At 42.5% G+C, this 25196-nt stretch overlaps 1 protein-coding gene across 3 annotated transcripts in view; it reads left to right on the plus strand.

The window, feature by feature from the left end:
- The window catches only part of Dock8 (dedicator of cytokinesis 8), a 203293-nt gene that overhangs the window by 128017 nt on the left and 50080 nt on the right, over positions 1-25196 (plus strand). For all 3 annotated transcript variants that reach the window (XM_021627643.2, XM_060387841.1, XM_021627649.2), the window contains 6 exons: positions 7080-7175; positions 10882-10977; positions 17692-17841; positions 18692-18805; positions 22133-22288; positions 24041-24180. In XM_021627643.2, coding sequence (XP_021483318.1) covers positions 7080-7175; positions 10882-10977; positions 17692-17841; positions 18692-18805; positions 22133-22288; positions 24041-24180 — 752 coding nt within the window. The remainder of the gene's footprint in view (positions 1-7079; positions 7176-10881; positions 10978-17691; positions 17842-18691; positions 18806-22132; positions 22289-24040; positions 24181-25196) is intronic.

A 25196-nucleotide genomic window follows, 5' to 3' on the forward strand; every position in this document is an offset into this window, starting at 1 on the left:
TAGCTGGTGTTACACTGTACACATTTCTGGGTACAGCATGACATTGTGATATAGAAGCACGCTGTATGTCAGTCGGGTCAGGGTATTTAGAATATTTTGCACCGAATCCGTCCATTATTCCTTTGTGGTTAGAAGGCTGACATCCTCCTCTCTGGCTATTTTGAAGTATTTGTTACAGTGCGACGGTTGAAGTCCCCCTGTGTGTGTGATAGCACACAGAGCTTTTCTCCTGCTGAACTGTGGCTTTGTTAACACACTTTGCTTTCTTATTTTACTTTTTTTTTTTAATTTTTAGTTCTCATGTAGGCCCTCCAAAGTGCTTGTGATCTATTGTTTTTTAATTGGCACAGAGCAGTTAGACATGCGCATTGGGTATATACGATGTTTCAGTCCGTGTATACAGTGTGTGGTGAGACCTGGGCAATCTGACTTGTCCGTCACTCAGACATACATCATTTCTTCATGGTAGGAGCACTTAACGTCCTTTCTTGTAGCTATTTTGAAATATTAATTTAATTGTTATCAACATAGCTACAGTGACTCAGTTTCCTTGTTAGGGTAACATTTGTCACAGCTTATGAACCAGTATTAATGCATACCTATCATTAACATAAACTTATACTTTATTCCAATTTCTTCATTTTCCCTAATGTCTTTTTTTTTTCTGTTCTGCAGTCCTCTCCAGGGACCCACACAGCATTTTTCAGTCATGTCTCCTTAAGCTTCTCTTACATATTAGAATTTTTTAGACTTTCCTTGTTTTTCATTATCTTGACAGTTTTAATCACTAATAAAATTTTATTTGGGATTTTAAAAATATACAGTTCAAACCAGGTGGTGGTGCACACCTTTAATCCCAGCACTTGGGAATAAAGAAAAGAAAAAGAAATTTTCCTTATGGCTTAATTAACATATTCAATTGCCAAGCAGTGGTGCATGTCTTTAATCCCAGCACTCAGGAGGCAGAGGCAGGTGGATCTCTGTGAATTTGAGGCCAGCCTGGTCTACAGATCAAGTTCTGGGACAGCCAAGGCTAATAGAGAAACCCTCTCTCAATAAATAAATAAATAAATAGATAGATAAAACAAGAAACCATTTAAGTCACATGCCATAGTATTCATCCCTCTAAAGTTCATAATCCAGTGGGTTTTGGCATATTAAAAAAAATCTACAATAGATGTGTTGATGTTGTTATTGTTTGACACAGAAATGAGCAAATGTTCCAGATAAGTACTCTAACTCGACAGCCCAGAACTGGATTTAAACAGAGGCCAGTATGTTTTTTGATTTGCTAGGTCACACATGATTGTGGCTGTTTCTGACAGCCTTGCTTTTTATGCTTTTTCAATAACAATGAAAATGTTAAATTTCTATATATGCTAAGGTAGCATTTTTTTCCGATTATTTTGTAGTAAGGAATGAAATTTAGTCCAGAGAATAGAGTTTACCCTTTCAGAAAGGGTTTTGACCACTGTTGTTTGGTGTAGTACCGCATTCAACCGCAGTGGGGCTCTGTTCTCATGCTTTTTCCCTGCTCTGCTGAAGGAAGTTTGGTATCTGAATCTTTTTATTGTTGCTTTACGTTGCTTGATTTTTGAGACAGGGTTTCCTCTGTGTAGCCCTGTCTGTCCTGGAACTCACTCTTTAGACCAAGTTGGCCTCAAACTCAGATTCACCAGCTTCTGCCTCTTGAGTGCTGGGATTAAGGTCATATTCCACCACCACCTGGCTCCTTTGGTTTTTTTTGACACAGGGCTGTGTAACCCAGATTAGCCTAGAACTCAGTGTGTAACTCAGACTGACCTTAAACTCAGAGTTGTTCTCCTGACTCAGTCTCCTGAGTGCTAAGTTTACAGGTGTGAGCCACCTTGCCTAACTAGGTACTGGATTCCATTATGTTGACTTTGTCAGGTACTTCTATAAAATATGTATTTAATTTACACATAGAAGTGTTTCTGCATGTATGTATGTGCACCATGAGCATACCAGGTGCCAGAAGATACCAGAAGAGGTGTTGGTTGTGAGCCGTTATGGGAGTGCTGGGAACAGAACCCGAGTCCTCTGCAAACACAGAATATCGAGCTGTCTCTTTACCTCTGTCGAACGCTTTTGTAGTACTCTTACAGAGCTAATCATATTTTTTTTTAAATTGGAACTATTAATGTGGGATGGGTGTTTTGTGTTTAGTTTTTGAAATTTAAAGAAAAAATTATTGAAGGTCTGAAAAACAATTCTTACAAGACTGATTTTTCCCATGAAACTGTAGCTACATGATGTCTTACATCTATCATTTTTAAACGTGCATTAGAAGCAAATACAAAACCCATGAAAACACGCCATCAGTCTGTAACAACTGAGGAAAGATAAAACGCCCAAGGAACAACATGGGTGACCTGCAAAGGATGGGCTCTCTAGCCGCCATTTTCAAAAGAGCGCCGGTGGTGGATGAGCGCTCGGTTATATACACCGAGGTGAACCTTTGGCACTAGGATTCAGAGTATTTTATCATAGAGCGTCAGCACATGTTATAAAAGTGCACAGTGTCAAAGGATCAGAGCCACCAGCATTCAAAGGCAGCCTTGTCAACTAGACAATAAATTGTTTTGGTTTGTTTTTTAATAGGCCATATTCATTGTACACAGTCTATAACGAGTTTCTTTCAGGTATATCATATACCCTCACCCTTCAATACCCTCCCCTTCATCTGCATTCCCTTTACCCCCTTCCACTAGTCTCCTTTTGCCTTCTGCTTTCACTTCATACAAATTTAATGGATTCTTGTGTCTTTATACAACCTATGCATCACAAGTGAGAGAACACAGGCAGTATTTGTCCCTTAAATCTGATGGTCTCCTGGTGTAGCCATTTTCTAGCAAACAGCATAACTTTCTATGGCTGAATAAAACTCTCCGTTGTGTGTACACAAAATGTCTTTTCTACCTCCTATTTGTTAATATACACTTAGGATGTTTCCATAACTTGACTGTTGTGAATAGCGATGCAATAAATATTTGTGGGCACATATTTTTCTAGTATGTTACTGAGATCCTCTCAGGTACATCAGATGTGGTATAGGTGGGTCGGAGGGTAGTGCAGTTTCTAGTATTTGAAAGCCTAACAATGATTTCCATAATGATTGGACCAATTTACGTTCCCACCAGCAGGGTGGGGCTTCTCTTCCATCTTGCTTCACCAGCACTTTATAAATATTTATTTTCCTGGTGACAAGTATTCTCTTTTCAGTTTTTATTAATTCTGTGAGAATTTTATACAAGTCCTCTGATGATATTCACCCCAACTCCTCCAAGGTCCACACCAAACTTTATGCTTTTATTTATTTGTTTGTTTTTGAAGCAGAGTTTCTCTGTGTAGCCTTGGCTGTCTTTGAACTCAGAGATATGTGCCTGCCTCTGCCTCCGCAAGGGCTGGGATTACAGGCGTGTGTCACCGTGCCCCGCTCATGTCCTTATTTTCTATGTTGGGGTTTTTGTTGTTGTTGTTGTTGTTGTTGTTGTTAATAACTCACAGAGGCAGATTTGTGCTCGTTGATGCAGGGTCATCGGATGGAGTGTGGTTGACCTACCAGAGGCCACACCCATAAACAAAACTGACTCTTCTCCCCAAAGCTATCAGCTGTCCATAGCTCCTCAGTTAGAGGTGACCTCATGAGCCACCCCCTCTCCATAATGATGGTTCTTCTCAATGATAACTGCTCTAGTGAGAGTGAGATATAATCTCAGTGACTATTTTGTTAATACTTTTATTCTTTCCTTCTTTTTGGATGGGTGGGGTCAGGGAGAGGATCTAGTTTCTATGTGTGATACCCAGTTTTCCCAGCACCACTTACTGAAGAGGCTGGGTTTTTTAAAATAAATTTTTTTTGTATTAATTACAGTTTATTCATTTTGTATCCCAACTGTAGCCCCCTTCCCTCATTCCCTCCCAATCCCATGAAGAGACTGTTTTTAATCCAGTGTGTGTTTCAGGCTGACCTTGGACTCCTGACCCACCTGCCTTGGCTTTATGAGGGTTGGAATTGCATTTTCCTAATGGCTAAAGAGCATGCATATTTTTCATATGTTTATTGGCCATTTATTCTTCATCTTTTGAGAATCGTCTGTTCTTTAGCCCATTTATTGACTGAGTTGTTCCATTCTTTGGTATTTACCCTCTAGACATTCATCCTCTGTCAAATATATAGCTAGCAGAGTTTTTCTGTGGGCTGTCTCTTCAATGTCTTGCTTCCTTTGCTGTAAAGAAGTCTTTTTGTTTCATGCAATCCCATTTGTCAGTTCTTGGGGTTCTTTTCACAAAGCATTTGCTACCATTTTAAAGTGTTTTCTCTGTGCCTTACACTACCAGCTTTGGAGTTTCTAGTCTTATGTTAAATTCTCCCATCCACTTTGTATTGATGCTCATACAGAATAAGAAATGTGGATCTAGTTTCATTATTCTATATGTGATATTCAGTTTTCCCTGGTGTGTAATGAATTTTGTCTGCAGATATTTTGTTGAGAACTTTTACATTCATGTTCTTCAGGGGGGTTGTCTTAGAATTTTATTGTTGTTGCATTCTTTTCCGGTTTGGGTAAGAGGAAATAATGGCTTAATAGGATAAATTTGATGGCATTCCCCCCTTCCTATTTCATGGAATAGTTTAGTTTTTTGAAGGTCTGACAGAATTCAGTAGAGATTCCATCTGAATCTGTGGAGCTGCTTCTCCTCCTCCTTCTCCTCCTCCTCCTCCTCCTCCTCCTCCTTCTTTTTAAATTAGGAGACTTTTACAGTGTCCATCTTGATAGCTGTTATAGATCTTTTTAAGTTTTATATGTTGATTTCATCTTGTTAAGTCATATATATAAAGTTATCCATTTCTTCTAGTCTTTCCAATGTATTTGAATATTTGCTCCAAACTACACTCTAATTGTCCTCTGAAATACATCAGTATTGTTGTAATGTTTCCCTGTTCATCTCTAATTTTATTAATTTGTATATTTTTCTTTTTTGATTAATTTAGCTAGGATTTATCAATATTTCTGTCTTCTCAAAGAATCAACTATCTCCTCAATTTTTATGTAGTTCCTTTCATTCTCATTTCATTAATTTTATACCTACTAATTGAAAATTTGGCCTGCTCTTAATTTTCTATGACCTTGAGGTAAGTTATTTGATCTTTCTATGAGTTAGGAAAATGCAGTGTGTGTGTGTGCATGTAGAGATATGCACATACCACAGTGTGCAAATGAAGGTCATAGGAAAACTTAGTAGAATCAATTCTCTCCCTCTCCCTTTATATAGGTTCTGGTGATCAAACTCAGGATGTCAGGTTTATATATCAAGGAACCATTTCCTCAGCATCTACCTCCTGATTTCTTTAATGTCCTATTATTCATTCAATAGAGTGTTACTTCAATCTCTGATAGTTTGTATATTTTCTGTAATTTTTGTTGTTATTGATTTATAGTTTTATTCCATTGTGATCAGACAAAAATACAAAAATTTTAAATTACTTGTGTTTTCTAAGACTTGTTTTGCATCCGATAACGTTGTTCTACTTCTAGAGAAAGTTGTGTGATCTACCAAAAAGAATGTGTATTCTGTGGACATGCATCAAGTCCATTTGATTTATTATGTGAATTATGCTGATGATATTCCTTTGTTGTTTTTTGTTTTTTGTTTTTCTTGTGTTTTGTCTGAATAACGAGTTACCTATTATTATGTTTAGTTCAGATCTGTCCCTTTAAATTCAGTGGCCTTTGTTTCATGAAATTGGGTGTGCTAATTTGTAGTACATATATGTTTAGAATTTTAATTTCTTCTTGATAGATTGTTTCCTTAATCAGCATGAAGTCACCTACTTTATTTCTTCTTACTAATATGGTTTAAGGTCTGTTTTGTTGGATATCCGTAGAGTTAACCCATGCCTGCTTTCTAGTTCATTTGCTTATAATGCCTTTCACCCCAAGGCCATGTAAGGCATTGTAAAGAGGCATATATCTTATAGGCAACAAATGGGTCATTTTTAATCCAATCTGGTAGTCTCTGTCTTTTGATTGTGGAATTTAGGCCATTAATATTTAGAGTTATTAAAAGGTTCACATTCATTATTATATTCTGTTGTTTCTGTGTAGAGTTATTTTCCTGTTCCTCATTAGCTTATTTACTAGTCTACAGTGGTTTATTTTTTCCTATAGCCGCATAGATATGTTTTATCTTTCTCTTTGGTGTATAAGATCCCTTCAAGTGTCTTCTGTGGTGCTAGATTAGTGTGCATGAAAGTTCTGTAATTTGTTTTTATTGTGGAAAGTTTTTCTTTCTCCTACTATGAAAGGTAATTTTGGAGAATATAGTGATCTGAGTTGGCAGTTATTATCTTTCAGAGCTTGAAACACATTGCAATTTTCTCCTGGCTTTGGGTGCTGCTGTTGAAATATCTGCTTTTATTTTAATAGGTCTGCTTGCATATAAGACTTAGTGCTTCCTTATTGAAGCTTTCAGTATTTATGTTCTGTGTGCTTTAACTATAAGATGAAAAAAACTTTTTTCTGGTATTTGTCCCCCACCCCACCTCTCTCTCTCTCTTTCTCTCTCTATCTCTCTCTCTCTCTCTCTCTCTCTCTCTTCACTAGGAATAGAGTACTTCCAGAATGAGCTCTGAACTCTCTCCTGTTCTGTTTGGTGTTTTTTCTTTCCTTCTTTGCTACTGAAAGTAGTGGTTTTTGTCACCACCCTTGTAGGATGGCTGCTCTCCAAGCACCCTGCTTTATCCTAAGGTAATCCCAGTAGTCAATGGTTGGGCTTCACCATCTTTCCAAAGTTGGTTCCTGTGTTTTAACTATACTTTTGCTGTTTGTTGCTATGCACCAAACTATTAACAGTGATTATCTCAGGAGCAAGTAAAATAATTTACTTTCTTTGCTTTCTTTCATATTTATATGGAGCTTTTGCTTTGGTTCTAGTACAGAAAAGGTATAACATATAATCAAAACGAACTCTGAGATTGTGATTTCTAGGAAGCTGCCTCCTCCCTGCAGTGTGTCACTATCAGCTGACAGTGGGTCATGGTTTATGTGTTTCAGATTGCTGATCGCAACTGCAGCCGGATGTCTTACTATTGCTCTGGCAATAATGATGTTCCAGGTTCAACTGCAGCCCCAAGACCGGTCAGCAAAAAGGTACAGACCAGGGCAGTATGAGGTAGTCCCAGCATAAGAAAGGACTCTTTTGTGTCTTCAGGTCACCATTGAAAACAGACCTTAAGTGCTCTCTGGTCTTGTTTCTTACCCAGCTAACACCTGTGTGCAGGCACATACACACACACACACACACACACACAGTATCTTGCCTCTTCATATTTTGTTTTTGTTTTTTACCATTTTACATTTTAACTGTTCAGTAACTGGATGGTTCTTCAATATAACTATGCATCTGAATTACTTGCAAGGTTTTGTAAACTGTTCTGTAGGCCCTTTCGACATTATTTCTAATTCAGTACGTCTGAGCTGTATCCCAAGAAGTTAGATTTTCAACAAGTTAACAACTGTTGATGATTTAGATATCCAACTTAGATATCTACCATGTTCGCCTCTTTTTTAGGGGAAGGTAAGCTGGAAAAAGGTCATCCTTGACAAAAGCAAGTGGCAAAAAAGAATATTATTTCATTCTATATGAAGTAATATGCTTCTTGACTACGTGTTCTTGCCTGAGACCAAGTGCAGTATGAAACAATCGGAGTGATTCCTCAGGAGTTCCTAAAATCAGCCTCAGTTCTGAGTTCAGAAACAATGCAAAGCATTCCTGAAACCAACCAAACTCCTTGGGCAGTACAGTACATGTTGTTGAGAAGAGACAGGAGCTGTCTGTCACGTGTCCTTCTCTACTAGGCACCCAAGAGTGTTAGCTGCTGAGGCTGAGGTCACGATTACCTTTCAAGTTCCTTATTTAAGTGCAGCTATGCTAACTGCGGTTTCATGTGAGACTGTCTGCAATCGCTAACAGCACGGGAAGATTTCACTACACTGACAAGGAGAGCCTGAGCCTGGGAACAGCCCACTTTGGCCTGGAGGAGTGAAGGATGGGGAATGGGGGTGGTGCCTCTGGGCCTGACGCTGCAGACTGTACAGTTACAAGCACTGGGTGTCAGCAAGACATTCCAGAAGTATGAGGGCAGTGAGAGGAATGTGTGGTTAGGCCCCAAACTAACTTTTAACCTACCCTAAAATTTAGCATTAGGCTGTCACAGCTACTGGTTCTGAGTTCTGCTTTCCTTTAAAAGCTAAAAAATCTAAGGCTGAGCATGGTGGCACAGCCTTTAACCTCTAGCAATCAGGAGGCAGAGGCAAAGGCAGAGGGGTCTCTGTGAGTTCAAGGCCAGCCTGACCTACATAGTGAGTTCTAGGAAACCAGAGCTGCATAGTGAGTCCTGTCTCAATAGAATAAAATAAAATACTAAAACAATCAACATATTTGCCTAAAGTCTGACTTCCGTAATGTATACCCTGTTTGGTTCTGCAGTTCCCTTGCTTTGCCCGGAGTGACCAGATGGGAGTCAGTTTTATTTCAGAGATAAGTTTAGGCAGTGTGTTGCCTTTATAGCTCAGCAAACAGTTTTGCTGCCTGCCTGTCTTCTGTAACCGCTGGAGCAAGGTGTTCTTACAATAACACTGTCCAGTAAGCAACATAAATTACATTAAGAAGCAGCTTATCCTTGTGTAATCTCTTCCTACCATAAGACTCTGGCAGACAGACTGACCTATTTCTAGCGGCTAACTCCAAGGCTGGCAGAGCATGTCTGTCTTCTCATGGGAGGGGAGAAGGGCAGCACGTTATCATGTGCACAGTTGGCAGCCAGCGGGGCTAACACGCAACTCCAACCTCTCCCAGATGGCATAGCCTCACTTAAGTCAGCAAAGAGATGTGCTCCCATGTGCTGCAATCACTACAGTTTAACCCACCTGCCAGAACGAGGGAAGCCGAGGGAAGCCAGTGGATGAGCTGAGGGGACTGCAGGAAGTGGTTGGAACACTCTGACATCTGCTCAGGGGTTTTTCCATTTGTCTCCTTTCAATTTAGATCAGTAGTCTTCAAATGTAAATTTCTACAAGAACAAGTGAATTTCATTGTGGGCACCCTGTGCTGTGGGTAATTTGAAAGTTTGTCATGAGCGTCATTATTCCAGTCAGTTTTTGCTTTAGACTATTTTGAAACATAACTGCCACATAAAGATATGAAATTTGAGTGTTGAAATAGCTTTGACTTCCCTGGCCACTGAGAAACCACAGAGGTGTCCATCTGTTGTATGTACATGTAAGATTAGTGAAAACCACAGAAGATTCCCGACCATTGCTTTCACCTGTCTTGATTTGCCCAGCACTGAGTGGGTCCCCAAGATGAAGGGTTTTCCATCTTGAGGGCAAAACAGTATCGAGCAAACAAGATGAGTTGTAAGTTTGACTTTTGATCTTTAGCTTCTTCCCTATCAAAATGATTGTCTAGAGAATAAACAAGTGCCCAGCTAGGTTGAAGAATGGGAAGATGAGAACATTAAAATGTCTACACAGCATTTGCTGCAGAGCAGTCAGGAGACTGGATTGGAAGCAAAGGCATAAAATAGCTCTGAATGACGTTAGAAGTTCTGAGAGCTCAGGGTTGCCATGACCCGAGTGGCATTGGATTGGCCTCACTGAGTTGATGGGAAATGAAGAAATGACAGCCACATGTACAGAGAAGCTGGGATCCAATGAACTGTGGGCTCCAATGGAGATACACTAGCAGCCTAGATACTCAGTGTATTTGTTCTATAAACTGAAGGAGAAGTCAGGTTAGCTAACCTCAGGAGAGGGTCTCTGTAGGAAGCAGTCATCCAGGAGGAGGAAGCTGTGGTTGGTGGTTCTGTGCACACCGAAAGTATCAGCATTTGGACCAGGGGGAGGTCTCGCCATTCCATATGGGTCTGAGGCTTTGGGGTCTTTGACATGCGTGTGCTCATGTCAACAGTACCCATCCACTAAGAACTTCATTCACTCCCCACACAGGGTGATACCACAGTGTCCGTATGTCCGTTTTTGTTTTATTTTAAGACAGGGTCTCACTATGTAGCCCTGTCTGGCCTGGAATTCACTATTCAGACCAGGCTGGTCTCAAATTCACAGGGATCTGCCTGCCTCTGCTTCCTGAATGCTGAGAGTAAAGGCATGCACCACCACACCTAGCCCTTTTCAAAACTGTGTGTGTGTGTGTGTGTATGTGTGTGTGTGTGTGTTAATGCAGAGATCCACTCATAAAGCCAACCATCACATTCACCACATAAATCTAAAGTAGGGCAATACAAAAACAAAAAACTTCCAACCTGATACCATCTAGACAGAATGTGGCCCTGGACCATGAGCCTCAGCATCCCCTGGGGAACAGAATGCAAATCCTCAGCCCCTGCTCCAGACCTTCTGAATCAGACTCCCTAAGGGTGGCGCCAGCCTTCTGGCTGTTACCAAGCCTCTAAGGGAATCTGATTCACACTCAAACTTGAGAATCATAGCTACCAACCAACCAGTTTTGTGGATGAGCAAACTAAGGGCAGAGAGAGGAATACATTGTGTAGTCTATGGGACTCCAAAAGTCATTCTTCTCTGATGTAATCCCACTGTCCGGGAGGACTTCTCCATAGAATGCAACTGTTTATCGAAAGGCTGGGCCTATGGTGCAGCCCTGCCCACTGCCCGCCTACGTGTTATTTCAGCACTGATTTTGCCTCCTGTCATATGTCCTGGGGTCCCTTGCACACCTGCTACTGTAACTAACCATCTATTGTGTCAGCAAAGAAGGAAAGGGGGGTTTCATGAGCGTTAACCTAGCCATCACAGCCTGGTTTTGTTTGTTGTTTAGCATTTCCATGAGGAGCTCGCCCTGCAGATGGTGGTCAGTACTGGAATGGTGAGAGAAACGGTCTTCAAGTACTCCTGGTTCTTCTTTGAGCTTCTGGTGAGATTCTTGTTTGTATCTGTGCTTAGCTGGGCAAGCAAAGCACACATGGGAAAAAAACGGTTTCCTGTTTCAGGACCTCACTGTAACTCTCCTTCACCCTCCATCCGTCTTTCACCAAACCTTATTAACTACCTTGAAAAATCAACCCCCATTTTTGCATCTCATCGTGGTTGCCACCTGATCAAGCCACCATCCTTTCTCATGTGCTTCTTGCAGCATCTTTTTTTCTCCTCCTGAACCTTTTGCTCTCAGCCCATCCCTCCCGCCCCAGGCAGCCAATATTATACAGACTGTGTCAAATTCTTTGTGTTTTTCAACATGCTAGAAATAAAGTGCTATTTTTAAAAAATCACAGCTACAATGCCCTTATATTATCCTAATGTGTATCTCTGTCTCATGCCATGGCCCCCTCATTTAGCCACATTGTACCCCTTTTAGTTCCTGGAAAATACCAGGCCTGGACTTTTTAGCCTAAAGCTTTTTTTTTAAATTCCCTCTCACAAACTGCCTTTTACTACCCACCCCCAACACACTTTCTACCCTATCTTCTGGTTCCAGCCTAAAAGGCTCTACCTGGAGAGCTCTCTCTTACCACCTTATCCTGGAATCATTGTTCCACTTCATTCTCCTCTTAATGACCCACTCATGCCCTTACTAGCCTTTACACCATTTGTCATTGTTTCTCTGTCTTACCTACTAGGTTTCTAGGGTTTGCTCTATCTTCATCATTCTGTCTTCAGCCTATGCACAGGGTTTGATGTCCTACAGGCAATAACCAACTACACTAATAGTGGTTGGAAAGAGTATGAAGCTGGTATATATCTTTACCCGACCACTGCTGTGAGTCTCCCAGCAGAACAGCAAAAGTACATTCATGGTTCCTCCATTTTAAAATAAGGCTAGTACTGATAGCTACTTCCAGTTCGGTATTAATGGACATGAAAAGATTTTGTGGCAAAGAGCATTTAGAATAGAGGCTGGCAAGATGACTCGTGCTCTGCAAGATGAGAACCTGGGTTCAAATCCCCAGAATCTACATAAAAAACTAGGCGTGGCTGTATGTGCCAACCTCAGCTTTGGAGGACAGAGATAGGAAGATCCTCAGAGCTCACTGGGCAACCAGCCTAGCCAAACCCGCAACCTTCTGGTCCAGTCAGAGTCCCTAGATGGGGCCTGGCGTGTTGGTGCATGCCTTTAATCACAGCGCTCCAGGAGACAGAGGCAAGTGGATCTCTGTGAGTTACAGTTAGGCCAGCATGGTCTAAAATTTGAGTTCTGGGACAGCCGACAGAGAAACCCTGTCTCAAAAAAAACAAAATAAAACAAAGCAAACATAAACAATCCCTAGGTAATGAAACAGGGCAACATAGGAAGACATCCAAAATCCAAGTCCTGCTTTAGTCTCCACAGTGTGGGGTACATGCACCCACCTTTCTGCTGTGGTACTGAAAGTTAAAATTAGGGTCTGGTGCGTGCTAGGCAAGCACTCTACTCCCAGCCTCTAAACCCAACACAGCATCGCTTCAGTGTTGCTAAATGGCAATGCAGAGTGAAGTGCTATTAAATGGAAAAGGTATAAATCACAGATGAAGAATAACCAAAACCTGGGAGGGGGCAGATGTCTCTTTACGTTTGCTGGGTTCCTTCCTCTGACATTAAGTGAATAATATTTTTAAGAAAGGGGAGTAGAATTTCTGCCTGAGCTTTGTTTTCTCAGTGGAAATCCAAGGCCGAGAAAGCAATACCGAGCCATCAGAAAGAGAGGAAAGGGGTCGTAAAGATGGGGGGGGAGGATCAGGGCATGGTGAGCATCAGGGTTAAGAACCTAGCCTCTTAATACAGAAGGAGGCTGGGATTTGAATCCCCGGGAAGTGTCAGATTCCCAAGGCCTAGTGTGAGACTGACTCCAGCACACCGACTGAGAACCCAGACTCGCGTGGGAGTGTTTGGTGGAATGAATGAGGCTCTTCACATCCTTCTCTCTGTAGGTCTGGAGGAAACACCAAGCACTAACCTGTTTTTCCAGGTGCCTTCAAGGCATGCCTACAATGTACCAGTCTCCATCACCTCTACTTTCTGAGTCCTAACTAACCATAGCTAAAGGGCTCTGGAGTTTTGACCAATTCATCACCAGATCTTAGTCTATAAGCCTAAGTGATTAAGCCTTGAGGCTCCAGCTTGCCAGCCTTTAGTTAATATCATCTCCAGGGTATACATGAGCTCTGTGCTCAGGCAGAAAATGGATAGGTAACAAAACTCATTCCCCTTTTGTTATTGAGGCACAGAAAGTTTTAATAAACAAAACAAACATGTTCTGTATGTCCTGTTCGCTGTCTCATCCACCACCTCACTTCCCCTCAGAGAAGGTCCAGTTGGGCCACGATACGTCTATATATAACTCATACAATAAGCCCAGTTTCTAAGCCAAAATTGCAGAATAAAAAAAAAAGCAAAAAGCTAACCCTAAGTTTCCTTAATTAAGGGTATTTTAACTATAATTCACGCCGTTGCACTCACATGCTCGTACTTCATCTAACCACTCTTAGGTCTTAGGCAGCACCATGATTGTTGGAAAAGTGCTCAAACCCCTGGGCCGGGACTCAAGCCCAGCTACCTGAGTGTTCCAGTAGCAACTCTGCAGGCTCTTGAATCCATCCATGAGACCCTGTGAGAGCCCTGCTTCTCCCCATAACGCACACCAGGCCTAGAGAGATGGGCCAGCTTGCTCAGCCAGGTTGAGCCTCATTCTCTAACTCTCAAGTCCACATTCTTTCTATTCACTCTTTTGCCTCTTTGAGAAGCTCAGATTTTCAGCCCATCTTCTCAGCCCATCATGCTGACTGACACTAGGCTAACCCATCCCTTCAGGAGTCCCTGCTAACTCAGTGTGTGGTGGTGGTTATTTGGTTCCCCCATTATCATGAGCTCAGCTTGAGTGATTCCACATAACATCTTATAGCTCCATTTTAAGGGCAAGTTTGTATTCTCTGAAGAAGTAACAATGGTTCTGTCCTTTATATAACCCCAATAATAGCTGGCACCCCTGGAAAAAGAAAAAGAACAATATCTAAAATAAATTGAGCATCTTACTTTTGTACACCAGGCATTGCTTTAAATGTTTCTAAAGAGTTGTCTCATTTAATCTTCAAACAGCCTTGATTTAGCGTCTTTATGATTCTGAGTTTGCAGGTGGGATTGGGGGAAGAGTATTGGCCACAGAAGAGCCTTCAGGTCTGTCTATGGCTTTGGTAGTACTGATTCATTGCCCATAACTACAAGGAGCCAAGAATCTCAGGAAAGGTGAAAATTGCTTCTGATCTGGCGTAATTGTTCACTAAGACTTGTTTGGCTCAAAAGAAAGTGACGTCTAAAGTGAAGACACCGTCTTACCTCTAGGACCCCCTGATGTTACACAGAGGACATAGTTTAGAAAAGTTCCCATGGATCAAAGCACTTTGATAGGGTTGGTCAAAATACAGACCCACCAATACATCAGGTACAAAGGGCTCTACAGACAGTCGCCACACTGCCAGGCTCAGCAGCTGAGATGCATTTATCACTGGGCTTCTACCCAGGATGTCTACAGTGCTGTAGGAGCCAATAAAGATTGTGAGGCACCCAGGGTGCAGCAGCTGCCCGGACCCGTTATTTATCTAGCCTCGATCTGAAGAACCCCAGAGCAGTTGGGGCATAAAGAAATCTAGAGGCAAAGAAGAGGGTCCACACGACAGGGGCTGGAGCCTTAGAAAAACATTGACACTGCCAGGACCACGCTGTGGCAACAGAAGAGACAAATGGCCAAACCTCTCACCAGTGATCTCAGGCTAAGCGTCCTGTTCACCAGTATAGCCAGAAGCCAAAGGAAGAGAGCAGAAGGGAGCATTACTACGGTGTACAGACACCTCCCAAACATTCGCAGATGGAGAAGGACGAGGCATCTTGTAGAGGCTGTGGTCGAGGACTTGGAAAGACCATTGAGCTCAGACCCAGTCAGGACCCTCAGTCTCCCACGTACTGTTGCTTACTTACCTGACTGGAGCTCAGAAAGCCTAAAGAGAATGACTTGCCCTTGGCTTGGGCAGCTGATGGGCAGTTTGACACCTCCAACTGTGCTGGCGAGCAGGTGCTAATGAACAATGACTGTCACAGGAGCAGGGTACACTCAGTTCTTGGGTGCGTTTCATACTTTTTAATGAATGAGTCCCTGTGCAGTGAGAAACCACTGATTCAGACCTTGGAGGCCTGGAGGTAAATAGGTGACCTAGTTCACTTCCTCTGGACATGCCATTCTGCACGAGGGGTTTCTGAAAGATGCCCATTCTCGGAATGGGCCACAGAGGTAAACATGAGAGAAACCCTTTTTCTCCCTCGCCAAACCCTACAAATGACAGGTTGAGCCCCACTGATATTTCTGCTGGATTCTTCTGGGAAGAGCTAGGGATACAAGAGCTGGCAGGTTGGCTGACCATCTGGACAGAGGCCATCAGTGGGGAAGTACTATTGTGAGAATTATTTATTTGGTTGTGGATGGCCAAACTCAGCGGGCAGGAGCCGAATGCAACAATGAGCTCAACAGCCTGACGCTAGGGTGTAGCCAACAGAGGATCAGGATTGGGGTCACCTGAACAAAGAAGCCTTGTTTTCCCTGGCCCTTGACTGAGAGTATAGTGAGACAGATACTCTTGTTGAACAAAAAAATTATGCCCTGTTCCAGCTCCCACCCATCCCCCATTCAGGCCCTCTTACTGTGCACATGTGGATCTTTGGGAATTTGGATATGTGTGTGTACCCTGGGCTAGAAAGTATAGGAGAAACCATGGTTCCTGCATTGGATTTTAAGTGCTGGGTCTGCCCCAAGCTCGTCAGGGCATTATCTGAAACACGGATCAGAAAGCTGGCTCTGTCCGCCCCTCTTGTGTTGCCTCCTCTGAGCTTGTACCTTGTTTGTCTCCGTCTTGACAGGTGTTACATTTCGAGAAACAGAACTCTGCTGTTAGTGTACAAAGGGTGCCATGTTGTTCTTCAGAGTGGAAGCCAGTTTCCAAGACTCCAGATGGGGCTGATGTGGGTGGGTCAGCATCCGAGGAAATTGCTGTTCTGTTGTTTGTTTGCTTGCTTGTCCTCTTGCTTTTTGATTGGCTGATGTTTTCTTTGCTTGCTTGCTTTGAGGCAGGGTCTCACTATGTAGCCCTGGCTGACCTGGAACTTACTATGGAGACCAGTCAGACTTTGGACTGGTAATAATTCTCCTGTAGCCAGCTACGTCTTTGAATGCTGGCACATCAGGTAGGTGCCACCAGGCCCAGCTGACAGTTGCTTTTGGCTGCCATGCTCTGACTAGCCTCTACAAATTCACAAACTTGATTTCAGAACATCAGCACACAGCCTTGAGGAACCCCAGTGCAGTGGATACTTTGTATATTTCTGTGATAAAATATTCTGAGGAAGATAAGGAAGGAAGAGTTCATTGGGGCTCACAGTTTACAGACAAGGTCCATCGGGGCAGGGGCGTCATGGTGGCGGGAGCATGAGGCAGCTGGACATTGCAGCCACAGTTAGGAAGCAGAAAACTATGAATACCTCGCTCAATTCCCTCGCTTCTTTTGGTTCAGCGGGGAAACCAGCCATGGAGTAGTGCTGCTCACGGTGGGCAGGACTTCCTGACTCCATTTAACCCAGTCATGTCCAGAGGCTCATTTCCTAGGTGATTTTTAATCCTGTCAAGCTGACAAAGAGCAGAACCCGCCACCCCAACCTTTCTAGTCAGACGGCCCCAAATAGCTCTCAGAAAGCTCACCCAACTGAAACACTCAACCTCTGATGATGGTTAAGGAGCATATTGACCATGGAATCTCCTAGCCCATGAGGAACCCAAAAATTATGCATCATCTAGATTTTAACATATAGTAGGCATTAAAATGGTTATAAATTGATTATAGATTATAAATTATACCAGTTATAAATTGATTAATAGGTTTGTTAACTATAAGTTAGGCTTAAGAAACTGAAAACATAATTTTTCCTAGAAGTAGAACCAACATAGGCTTTGTAATGAGAACCATCTCTCAAACAATACTTATATCCTCCAGAGGCAGTGTTCTACATAATGATTAAATTTCTAGATATCCAACAAAATCCTTGATCATTCTATAATATAGTTTACATTAATTTTTAGATGCAGAAATTAACTCAGTATAAACTCTAGAATTGTTTCCAGGAAAAAAAAAATGTTTGTTTGGTTTTTTTAAACTCAATATAGGAAGGACCTTTCTTCCTTGTTCTCCTTACTGTAGTTTCAGGAAAAGGAAAGACTCTATGTCCAGAGAGCATCATAAAATAGTTGCTTTGCGTGTCTTGTGTCCTGTACTATAACAACCTGTGTGCTTCTGAGAACCCAGCCTCCCTCTGTCTTCCAGGATGGAGGCTGTTGGGAAAGGGCCTAAACAGTTACACTCCAGGTTTTGTCAGTAGCATGAAAGGAGCCCCCTGACTTGGGGTCAAGAAGAGGACACTACCCACCTCCAGCCACCATGGCAACCATTCTGTGTGTCAGAAGCATTCTGTAGTTCAGAACCAGCTTAGACACCACCAGCACCAATAAAGTATCAGGAAGTCCATTGTGAGAGAGATTTTCTCCAAGCTGCTTCCCTTTTGCACATCCTAGATGCAGGTCAGCAATCTCTGCCCTGACACCGTCTCATTCCTCCATAGGTGAAGAGCATGGCGCAGTATGTACATAACCTGGATAAACGGGACAGTTTCCGGAGGACTCGTTTTTCTGACCGCTTCAAAGACGACATAACTACCATTGTTAATGTGGTCACCTCGGAGATAGCAGCCCTTTTAGTGAAACCTCAGAAGGTAACAGTGTGCCTCCACTTCCTAGATCGTTTACCTTGACTGTGTCGCTTTAACAAGCTGCAAATTAAGGCCCATTGGAAAACAGCAGTTCAAATCTAACAACAGTTAAAATATGCTGGACCAGCCCCCGGAGTGTGGCTAGAGATGGCTGTGAAGACATTGCAATGTGTTCTATCATTTAAGTGATTTTTAATCAAAGGAAATACTGTTGCTTTTGGGAGATTCAATCTGAAGTTTTATGGAATAAATAGGGATGATATTTGCCACCCCCTTGAAAATGGTTTCAAAAATATATTTATATATAGAAAGAATGATAATAATGCAAAGTTGGAAAAAAAAACATGAAGTATTGGTGACTTGTTGGTATGATTTTTGTACCAGTCTATAACTTGAAATTATTTCACAATTAAAAATAAATATCACTAAGAATTTAATGGGCCAGCATGATGGCTCTGGGAGTAAACATACCTGTTGCCAAGCCTGATGGACCTAGTAACACCTACATGGTGAAAGTGGAGAACCAACTCCTGCAAATTGTCTCTTGATCTACACATGCACCACAATTCACATTTACCACCACTACACAGATAAATAAATGGAATCTAATTTTTAAATTTTATTTATTTATTTATTGAGAATGGGGTTTATTATACACTATAATTATGCATGTACAAAAACAAGACAAATGGAAAAAGTACATCTGAATTTTTTAATGTCACCCTGGAGGGTGACATTAGATGGAGGGCCAGTAGAATAGTATCTCCCCCTCCAAGTGTTCACACCAGGGACCTGGTATTTCCTGTCCAGGACCAAACAGTATGATTTGTGTACTTCTGTGCTCATTTTAAAGGAAAATGAACAGGCAGAGAAGATCAACATCAGCCTGGCTTTCTTCTTGTATGACCTTCTCTCACTCATGGACAGAGGCTTCGTGTTCAACCTCATCAAACATTACTGCAACCAGGTGAGAGCTCCTTGGAGCTGCCAACTCTGCCCTTTGTCCCCAGCTCGCTGCTCTTGTCACAGGGTGCTGCTTCCTTCAGTGTGAACCCCACATGTCTTGGACTTTCACCATCTGTACAGTGTGCAGGGTCTTCAGCCACACTGGATCTCTGGACTCATGGAGCATGTATCAAAGCAGTCAGCAATTCAGTCTGAGGAAACTAAAATTTCTCAGCAGTGTGATTTCTTCCAGATAACGTTTAAAAGAAATTACAGGACTACGCAGTTAATCTTTGATCAGATCATGCAAAGTTTGAGACTTGACACAGTGGCTCAGGGGATAAAGTGCATGCTGAGTTTAGAGCCCTAGCACCTACCTAAAAGCTGGTGATGTGAGCTCCCCACCCCCACCCCAGTGCTCCTGGAGACAGAGACTGGGGATAGAGATAAGGCAGATTCCAGGGGCTTGCAGGAAAGCCATAGAAGAAAGTGCTTGATAGCAACTTCTGACCTGCAGATACACACACACACAGAAGAAAAAAACAAAATATGAGGTTTCTTTTCAGTTATTAGGATTATTAATTAAATTGTGGGGGTTCTAATCTTAAAAAACAGACAAACAAAAATCCAACTGATGAACTCAGAATTTCTGGGAGCACAAAGCACGTAATTTTTAATGCAGCACAAGTGATAACTCTTCCCCAGAGATTTATCGTTATTGTTGTTGTTGTTTTGAGGCAGGGTCTCACTGTGTAGCTCTAGCTTTTCTGGAACTATGTAGACCAGACCAGCCTTGCCTCTGCCTTCCGAGTACTGGGACTAAAACTGAGCGCCACCACTGCCCAGCTTTCTCCCCTGAAGTTTGGGACCTAATTCTTTCTTGAATGTCCCCTTCAGAATGTCCTAACGGTAAGAACAAAAACAGCAGTTATTGGGGCTACTCCTCCCCTTCCATATTCCTTCTCTTCACCGTGGCTACCATGTCTGCTGTTCTTACCACAACCTCGGCAATGGCCACCAAGCTGTCATCACGACCATCATCACTGACTCTCAATAATCAGTGTTGTAATGGCTTTAAATTCTTCCATTTCTGTGGCTCTCAGTTCTGTGCTTATGAAATGCAGCAACTGTCCTCAGTGGTGCTTTGAGGGATATGGCACCTTATGGAGGAGGAAGGTGTGACCAGAAGAGACAGTGAGGCAGGAGCTTCACTGGGCTACTCCTCACTGCCCTTCCCAGTGAGACCATCCAGAAGCTTCTAGCATGGAGCCGCCATCCAGGGGAATCGGGGACTTGTAAAGAAGAGTGGCCAGGACAGGAGCCTACCACAGAGGCCCCCTGAAAGACTCCACCCAGCAGGGTATCAAAGCAGAGGCTGAAACTCAGAGCCAAACTTTGGGCAGATTGCAGGGAATCTTATGAAAGAAGGGGGAGATAGAAAGACTTAGAGGGGACAGGAGCTACACAAGGAGAGCAACAGAATGAAGAAATATGGGTCTAGGGGTCTTTTCTGAGACTGATACTCCAACCAAGGACCATGCATGGAGATAAGCTAGACCCCCTGCACAGATGTAGCCCATGGCAGTTCAGTGTCCAAGTGGGATCCATAGTAATGGGAACAGGGACTGTCTCTGACATGAACTTAGGGGCTGGCTCTTTGATCACCTCCCCCTGAGGAGTAGAGCAGCCTTGCCAGGCCACAGAGGAAGACAATGCAGGCAGTCCTGATGAGACCTGATAGGCTAGGGTCAGAAGGAAGGGAAGAGGACCTCCCCTATAAGTGGACTTGGGGGAGGGGCATGGAAGGAGGTGAGGGAGGGAGGACAGGATTGGGAGGAGATGAGGGAAAGGGTTCCAGGTGGGATACAAAGTGAATAAACTGTAATTAATAAAAATAAATAAATTAAAAAAAAGAAAAGTGGCCAGAGTGTAGGCTTGTGTGGATGTGGGGCAGGTGAGGTTGCTTTGCAGCACAGTGCAAAGGGTTGGAAACATGGAGGGGCTGTAGGTGCCTAATGACTACCTTCTCAGCAGGAAACGGCTGTGCAGCTAAGGGCTCAGGAGCTCCGCAGAGTAGGAGCTAAAGGCTGGAAATCTGCTTGGGTCTGAGCTGTGCTTGACATTTTGGTTGTGAGCCCAGCCTTCAACAGCCTAATCACCCCTGCATCCCGATGAGCTGCTCTTTAAAAAGAAGTACGGGAAGACGCTTGACTCAGTAAACCCATTGCTGCTGCTCAGTCTCACACAGGAAATGTGCAATGCCGTTGCGCAGAGCTCAGTCAGATCCCTGGCTTGAGGCTACTAAAGCACAGAACTGCTCAGTGAGAAGATACTGTTAGTGCTTACATAGTTTAAAAGTTGCTAATTAGTCAACCATAAATTTTGATTAAAATGGTAAAGTGGCTGACTTTAATCCCAGCATATATGGAGGCACGTGCATGCAGATCTCTGTGAGTTCAAGGCCGGTCTGGTCTATGTAGAGAATTTCAGGCCAGCCAAAGCTACCTAGTGAAACCTTGTCTAAAAAAAAGGCAGAAGATCCCTATGAAATGATTTCTTCTTGTAGACTGTATTATATATAGCTAGAGAGTTAGCATTCTAGCAATATTATTAAATAATTTAGCTGCAGTGCTTTTAAATATTAAATTATATATCAGGCAGCTAATGTGCATTTGAGATTAGAAGGCATATTTTATAGCTATATTAATAATTTCTTGATTTGCAGATTTCTTATTTGTGGAGTTAAAATAGTTTGAATTTTTTCTTTAAGTTTTCTTGTGTCTTCTTCCACTACATAAATGAATTGTTTTATAATTATAAAATAAAAATGGTTTTTAATGCTTTCAAAAATTTGTTTTAAAATGGATGGATCTATTATTAATATTTACATTAAGAAATTATTTGACCTACAATACTTTTTATGTTTGCTTGGGGTATTTTTCCAAATATCTGGAGTTGACTAATTAAACAAAATTATCTGTTTAGAAACTTTCTTGGGTTGTTTATTCAAGAACTTCCATGTGTGGGCTGGAGAGATGGCTCAGCGGTTAAGGGCACTGACTGCTCTTCCAGAGGACTCAGGTTCAAATCCCAGCACCAACATGGCAGTTAACAACTGTCTGTAATCCCAGAATCTGACACCCTCACAAAGACATACATGCAGGCAAAACACCAATGCACATGGAAGGAGAGAGGGAGGGGAGGGGAGAGAGGCACCTGTTGCTCTCTCGAATTAACCTTTACTCAAATTGATGTCTTTCTGTGCCAAGAAAGAAAATGTCAGTGTCTGTTAAACTGGATTCCAATTATCCTATACTAAACATTTCTTTGCTCTGCGTCTTTCCTTCAGCTTTCAGCCAAGCTTAATAACCTTCCAACACTCATTTCCATGCGGCTGGAGTTCCTGAGAATCCTCTGCAGTCACGAGCATTACCTTAACCTGAACCTCCTCTTCATGAATACCGACACGGCACCAGCATCCCCCTGCCCCTCCATATCCTCCCAGGTAACCCACCGACTAAAGAAAAGAGCTATCTCATTAATTAGCTTAGTTCAGTGGTGCATCTCCTATAAACGTCACTCTTACTAATTAGAGGAAAAACTACACTATTCAGACCAGATCAGTTGATCCAGATATGAGCAATAGGCTACCTTGAAGCTGCAGCATCTGAACCGACCATTTACAAATCAGGTAGATTGGCTCAAGGGTCCCTAATGAGGCTAACCATATAGGAAGAAATCTGTAAGCCTAGAAAAATGAAGAAACTCAGATAGGTCTCAAGCCTCCTTTGTCCACATTACATTATACATTATATACATTATATATATGCATTATATAATATATACAGTATATACATAATAAAATATAAAGATATAAACACATGGTTATATATTTATATACTTATAAATATATAAATACATGGTAAATACATGGTTAATAAATTTGCAAATACAGGGTTCCAAAGTCAAGTCAGTTTTGGATCCCTTATGTTAACTTTGTTTCTTTGTCACACACCTTAGAAAGGAAAAGGTGCTGGAAGAGGAGGGGTATTAGAAGTAGAGATTCCTAGCATGATTTAACAGAAATGCCCTTACTCCCTCTCCCTCGTAGGTTTCTCAAGAAATTAGTGTACTCTAGAAACACTTAAGGAATTGTATTTTACAGTCACAATCAATATGTGGGAAACAAGTCAGATGTTAAGAGCATATCCCGGGCTTACTATTATATTATGTTCAGGTAAGATATCCCAGGGTAGTATTAGATTCTGTTCTGCTGCATATCCTTGGTACTAGCACAGTGGAAAAGACTTGTTAGTTAATTTTTTGTTAATGTGATGCACAGTGATAAGAGGGGAAGGGGGAAGGACCGCCTTAGCCCAGGGCTCAGCTCTAGATTAGCCTGAGCAGTATTGTGAAGCCTCATTTTTAAAATTAGTCGTATCAGTAGTAGTAGTAGAAGTAGGAAGAAGAAGAAGGGCAGATATTTGTGCCAGATGATATACTCAAACTTAGCTCCAAAACCATTATAATGTCATCTGGGATACACGTGACTTACAAGGACCAATTCCAAATGTATTGTATTATCTGTCGACTGTAGTTTGCTCTGTGGGCCGAGTCCTGTGACTTCCCATTATGACCTTGCCCTGAGTTCTCTCCCCATGCTCCTCTTCTGCCCCAAGAAGATGACAGACGCAGGGCCCCTACTCAGCAAAGTTCCAAGGCGTGCAAAACACTTATTTCTGCTGCTCTCGTCAAAGGATGACACGCTCCTGGAGTTAAAACGCAGGACAGGAATGGCCTAGGAGTGCAAACTGGCATTTTCATAGCCAGATACTGCTTCTGGTTCCAGGCCAGCAACATCAAGACAGTGCGCTCAGATAACCTTCAGAAAGGGTGCTGGAAAAACAGACCACAGTGTGGGGCTAGGTGCAGTCCTGATTTTTCTGTCCACATGCATCCTGGGTTGTTAAGCTGCACCTTTTTAAATCAGGCAGGCAAGGAGAGTATTAACTGGTTTTCTTCTCCACCCCCACCCCCTTGTTTTGCTGTTCTGGGAACCCAGGGATGTTAGGCACAGACTCTGCCGCTGAGCTTTACACATAACCTAGTGTCTCAACAGACCCTGAGTACTTCGTTTTCATATTCATTTTGGCCGGTCAGTGCATGCACTATCTGGCCAGAGCTCTGTAAGTGCAAGCCAGGGCTGTTTTAATTCCAGTTCTTAATACTCATAAAGCTGCTGTTGGTATTTCTGTAGAACTCAAGCTCCTGCTCCAGTTTCCAGGACCAAAAGATTGCCAGCATGTTCGACCTGACCCCAGAATACCGCCAGCAGCACTTTCTCACGGGGCTCCTCTTCACAGAACTGGCTGTCGCCCTGGATGCTGAAGGGGAAGGGTAAGTATCTGACACCTAAAATGAAACATGAGGGGGAAATGTTAGCCAAGTTTCCAGTTCTACAATGTATACAACAAGACCCCAGAGCTTCACCATTTACCAGTGCCAAGGAGAAGTACTCCTGTCTTGAGAGAATGGTACTGTAGAGTCTAGAGGGGCAAGAGGATTCGAGGATCCATGAAGTGACCTTGTTTTTACAGCACTGGAAATTGAACTCAGAGCTCAAACACAGTAGGTGAGCATTATTTTTGGTTTTTCTGGCAGAGTTTCTCTGTGTACTCCTGGCTGTCCTCGTACTCACTTTTTAGACCAGGCTGGCCTCAGACTCAGAGATCCACCTGCCTCTTCCTCCCAAGTTCTGGGATCAAAGGTGTGCGCCACTATGTCATCTCAAAATGACTTCTTAAAGTTTCTCGTTTGAGCGGAATTTACAGAGATTGCTTTGCTCAGTGAATTCCGTAGGAGTCAACTCATTTTGCATGGGGGTTGCTGAGGTGAAACCCAGGGTCTTGCACATGTTAAGCGTGAGCTCCTCCACCAAACTGTACCCACAGCCCTAACAAGGCCGCTTCTGACATGGTTGAGTACACAGAGAAGAAATACCACGATGCTGCTGTACAATGCTAGCGAAGGAAGTGACCGCTAAAAATAAGGCGGCTGTCCTGTGTCTAGATTACACTTCTTACGGACAAGCCTTCCCAGGCAAAGACACGGGCACGGGGCTGTGAATCTTCTCACTGCACACAGTTGACCACCTGGGCGTATGGCAGTGTCCAGCCTTACCTGTTGGCTAACTAACTTCCAATTTTCTCAATAGAATTTTCTGTCCTACAACTGACATATTTTCTCAGTAACAAAAAGTGCCCTAGGGTATATGCCGATACCATCCTGAGAGAAGAAAGTTTGAACACAGAAGAAATTGCCTTCCAATATAAACACCCACATTTTCACTTTAACTGCTTTCTAATAAATAACATAGCTTCAAAGTAACTTCCGACATATCTTTTGTATTCACA

This window comes from Meriones unguiculatus, chromosome 1 (genome assembly GCF_030254825.1).
Source record: "Meriones unguiculatus strain TT.TT164.6M chromosome 1, Bangor_MerUng_6.1, whole genome shotgun sequence".
Taxonomy (NCBI): Eukaryota; Metazoa; Chordata; class Mammalia; order Rodentia; family Muridae; genus Meriones; species Meriones unguiculatus.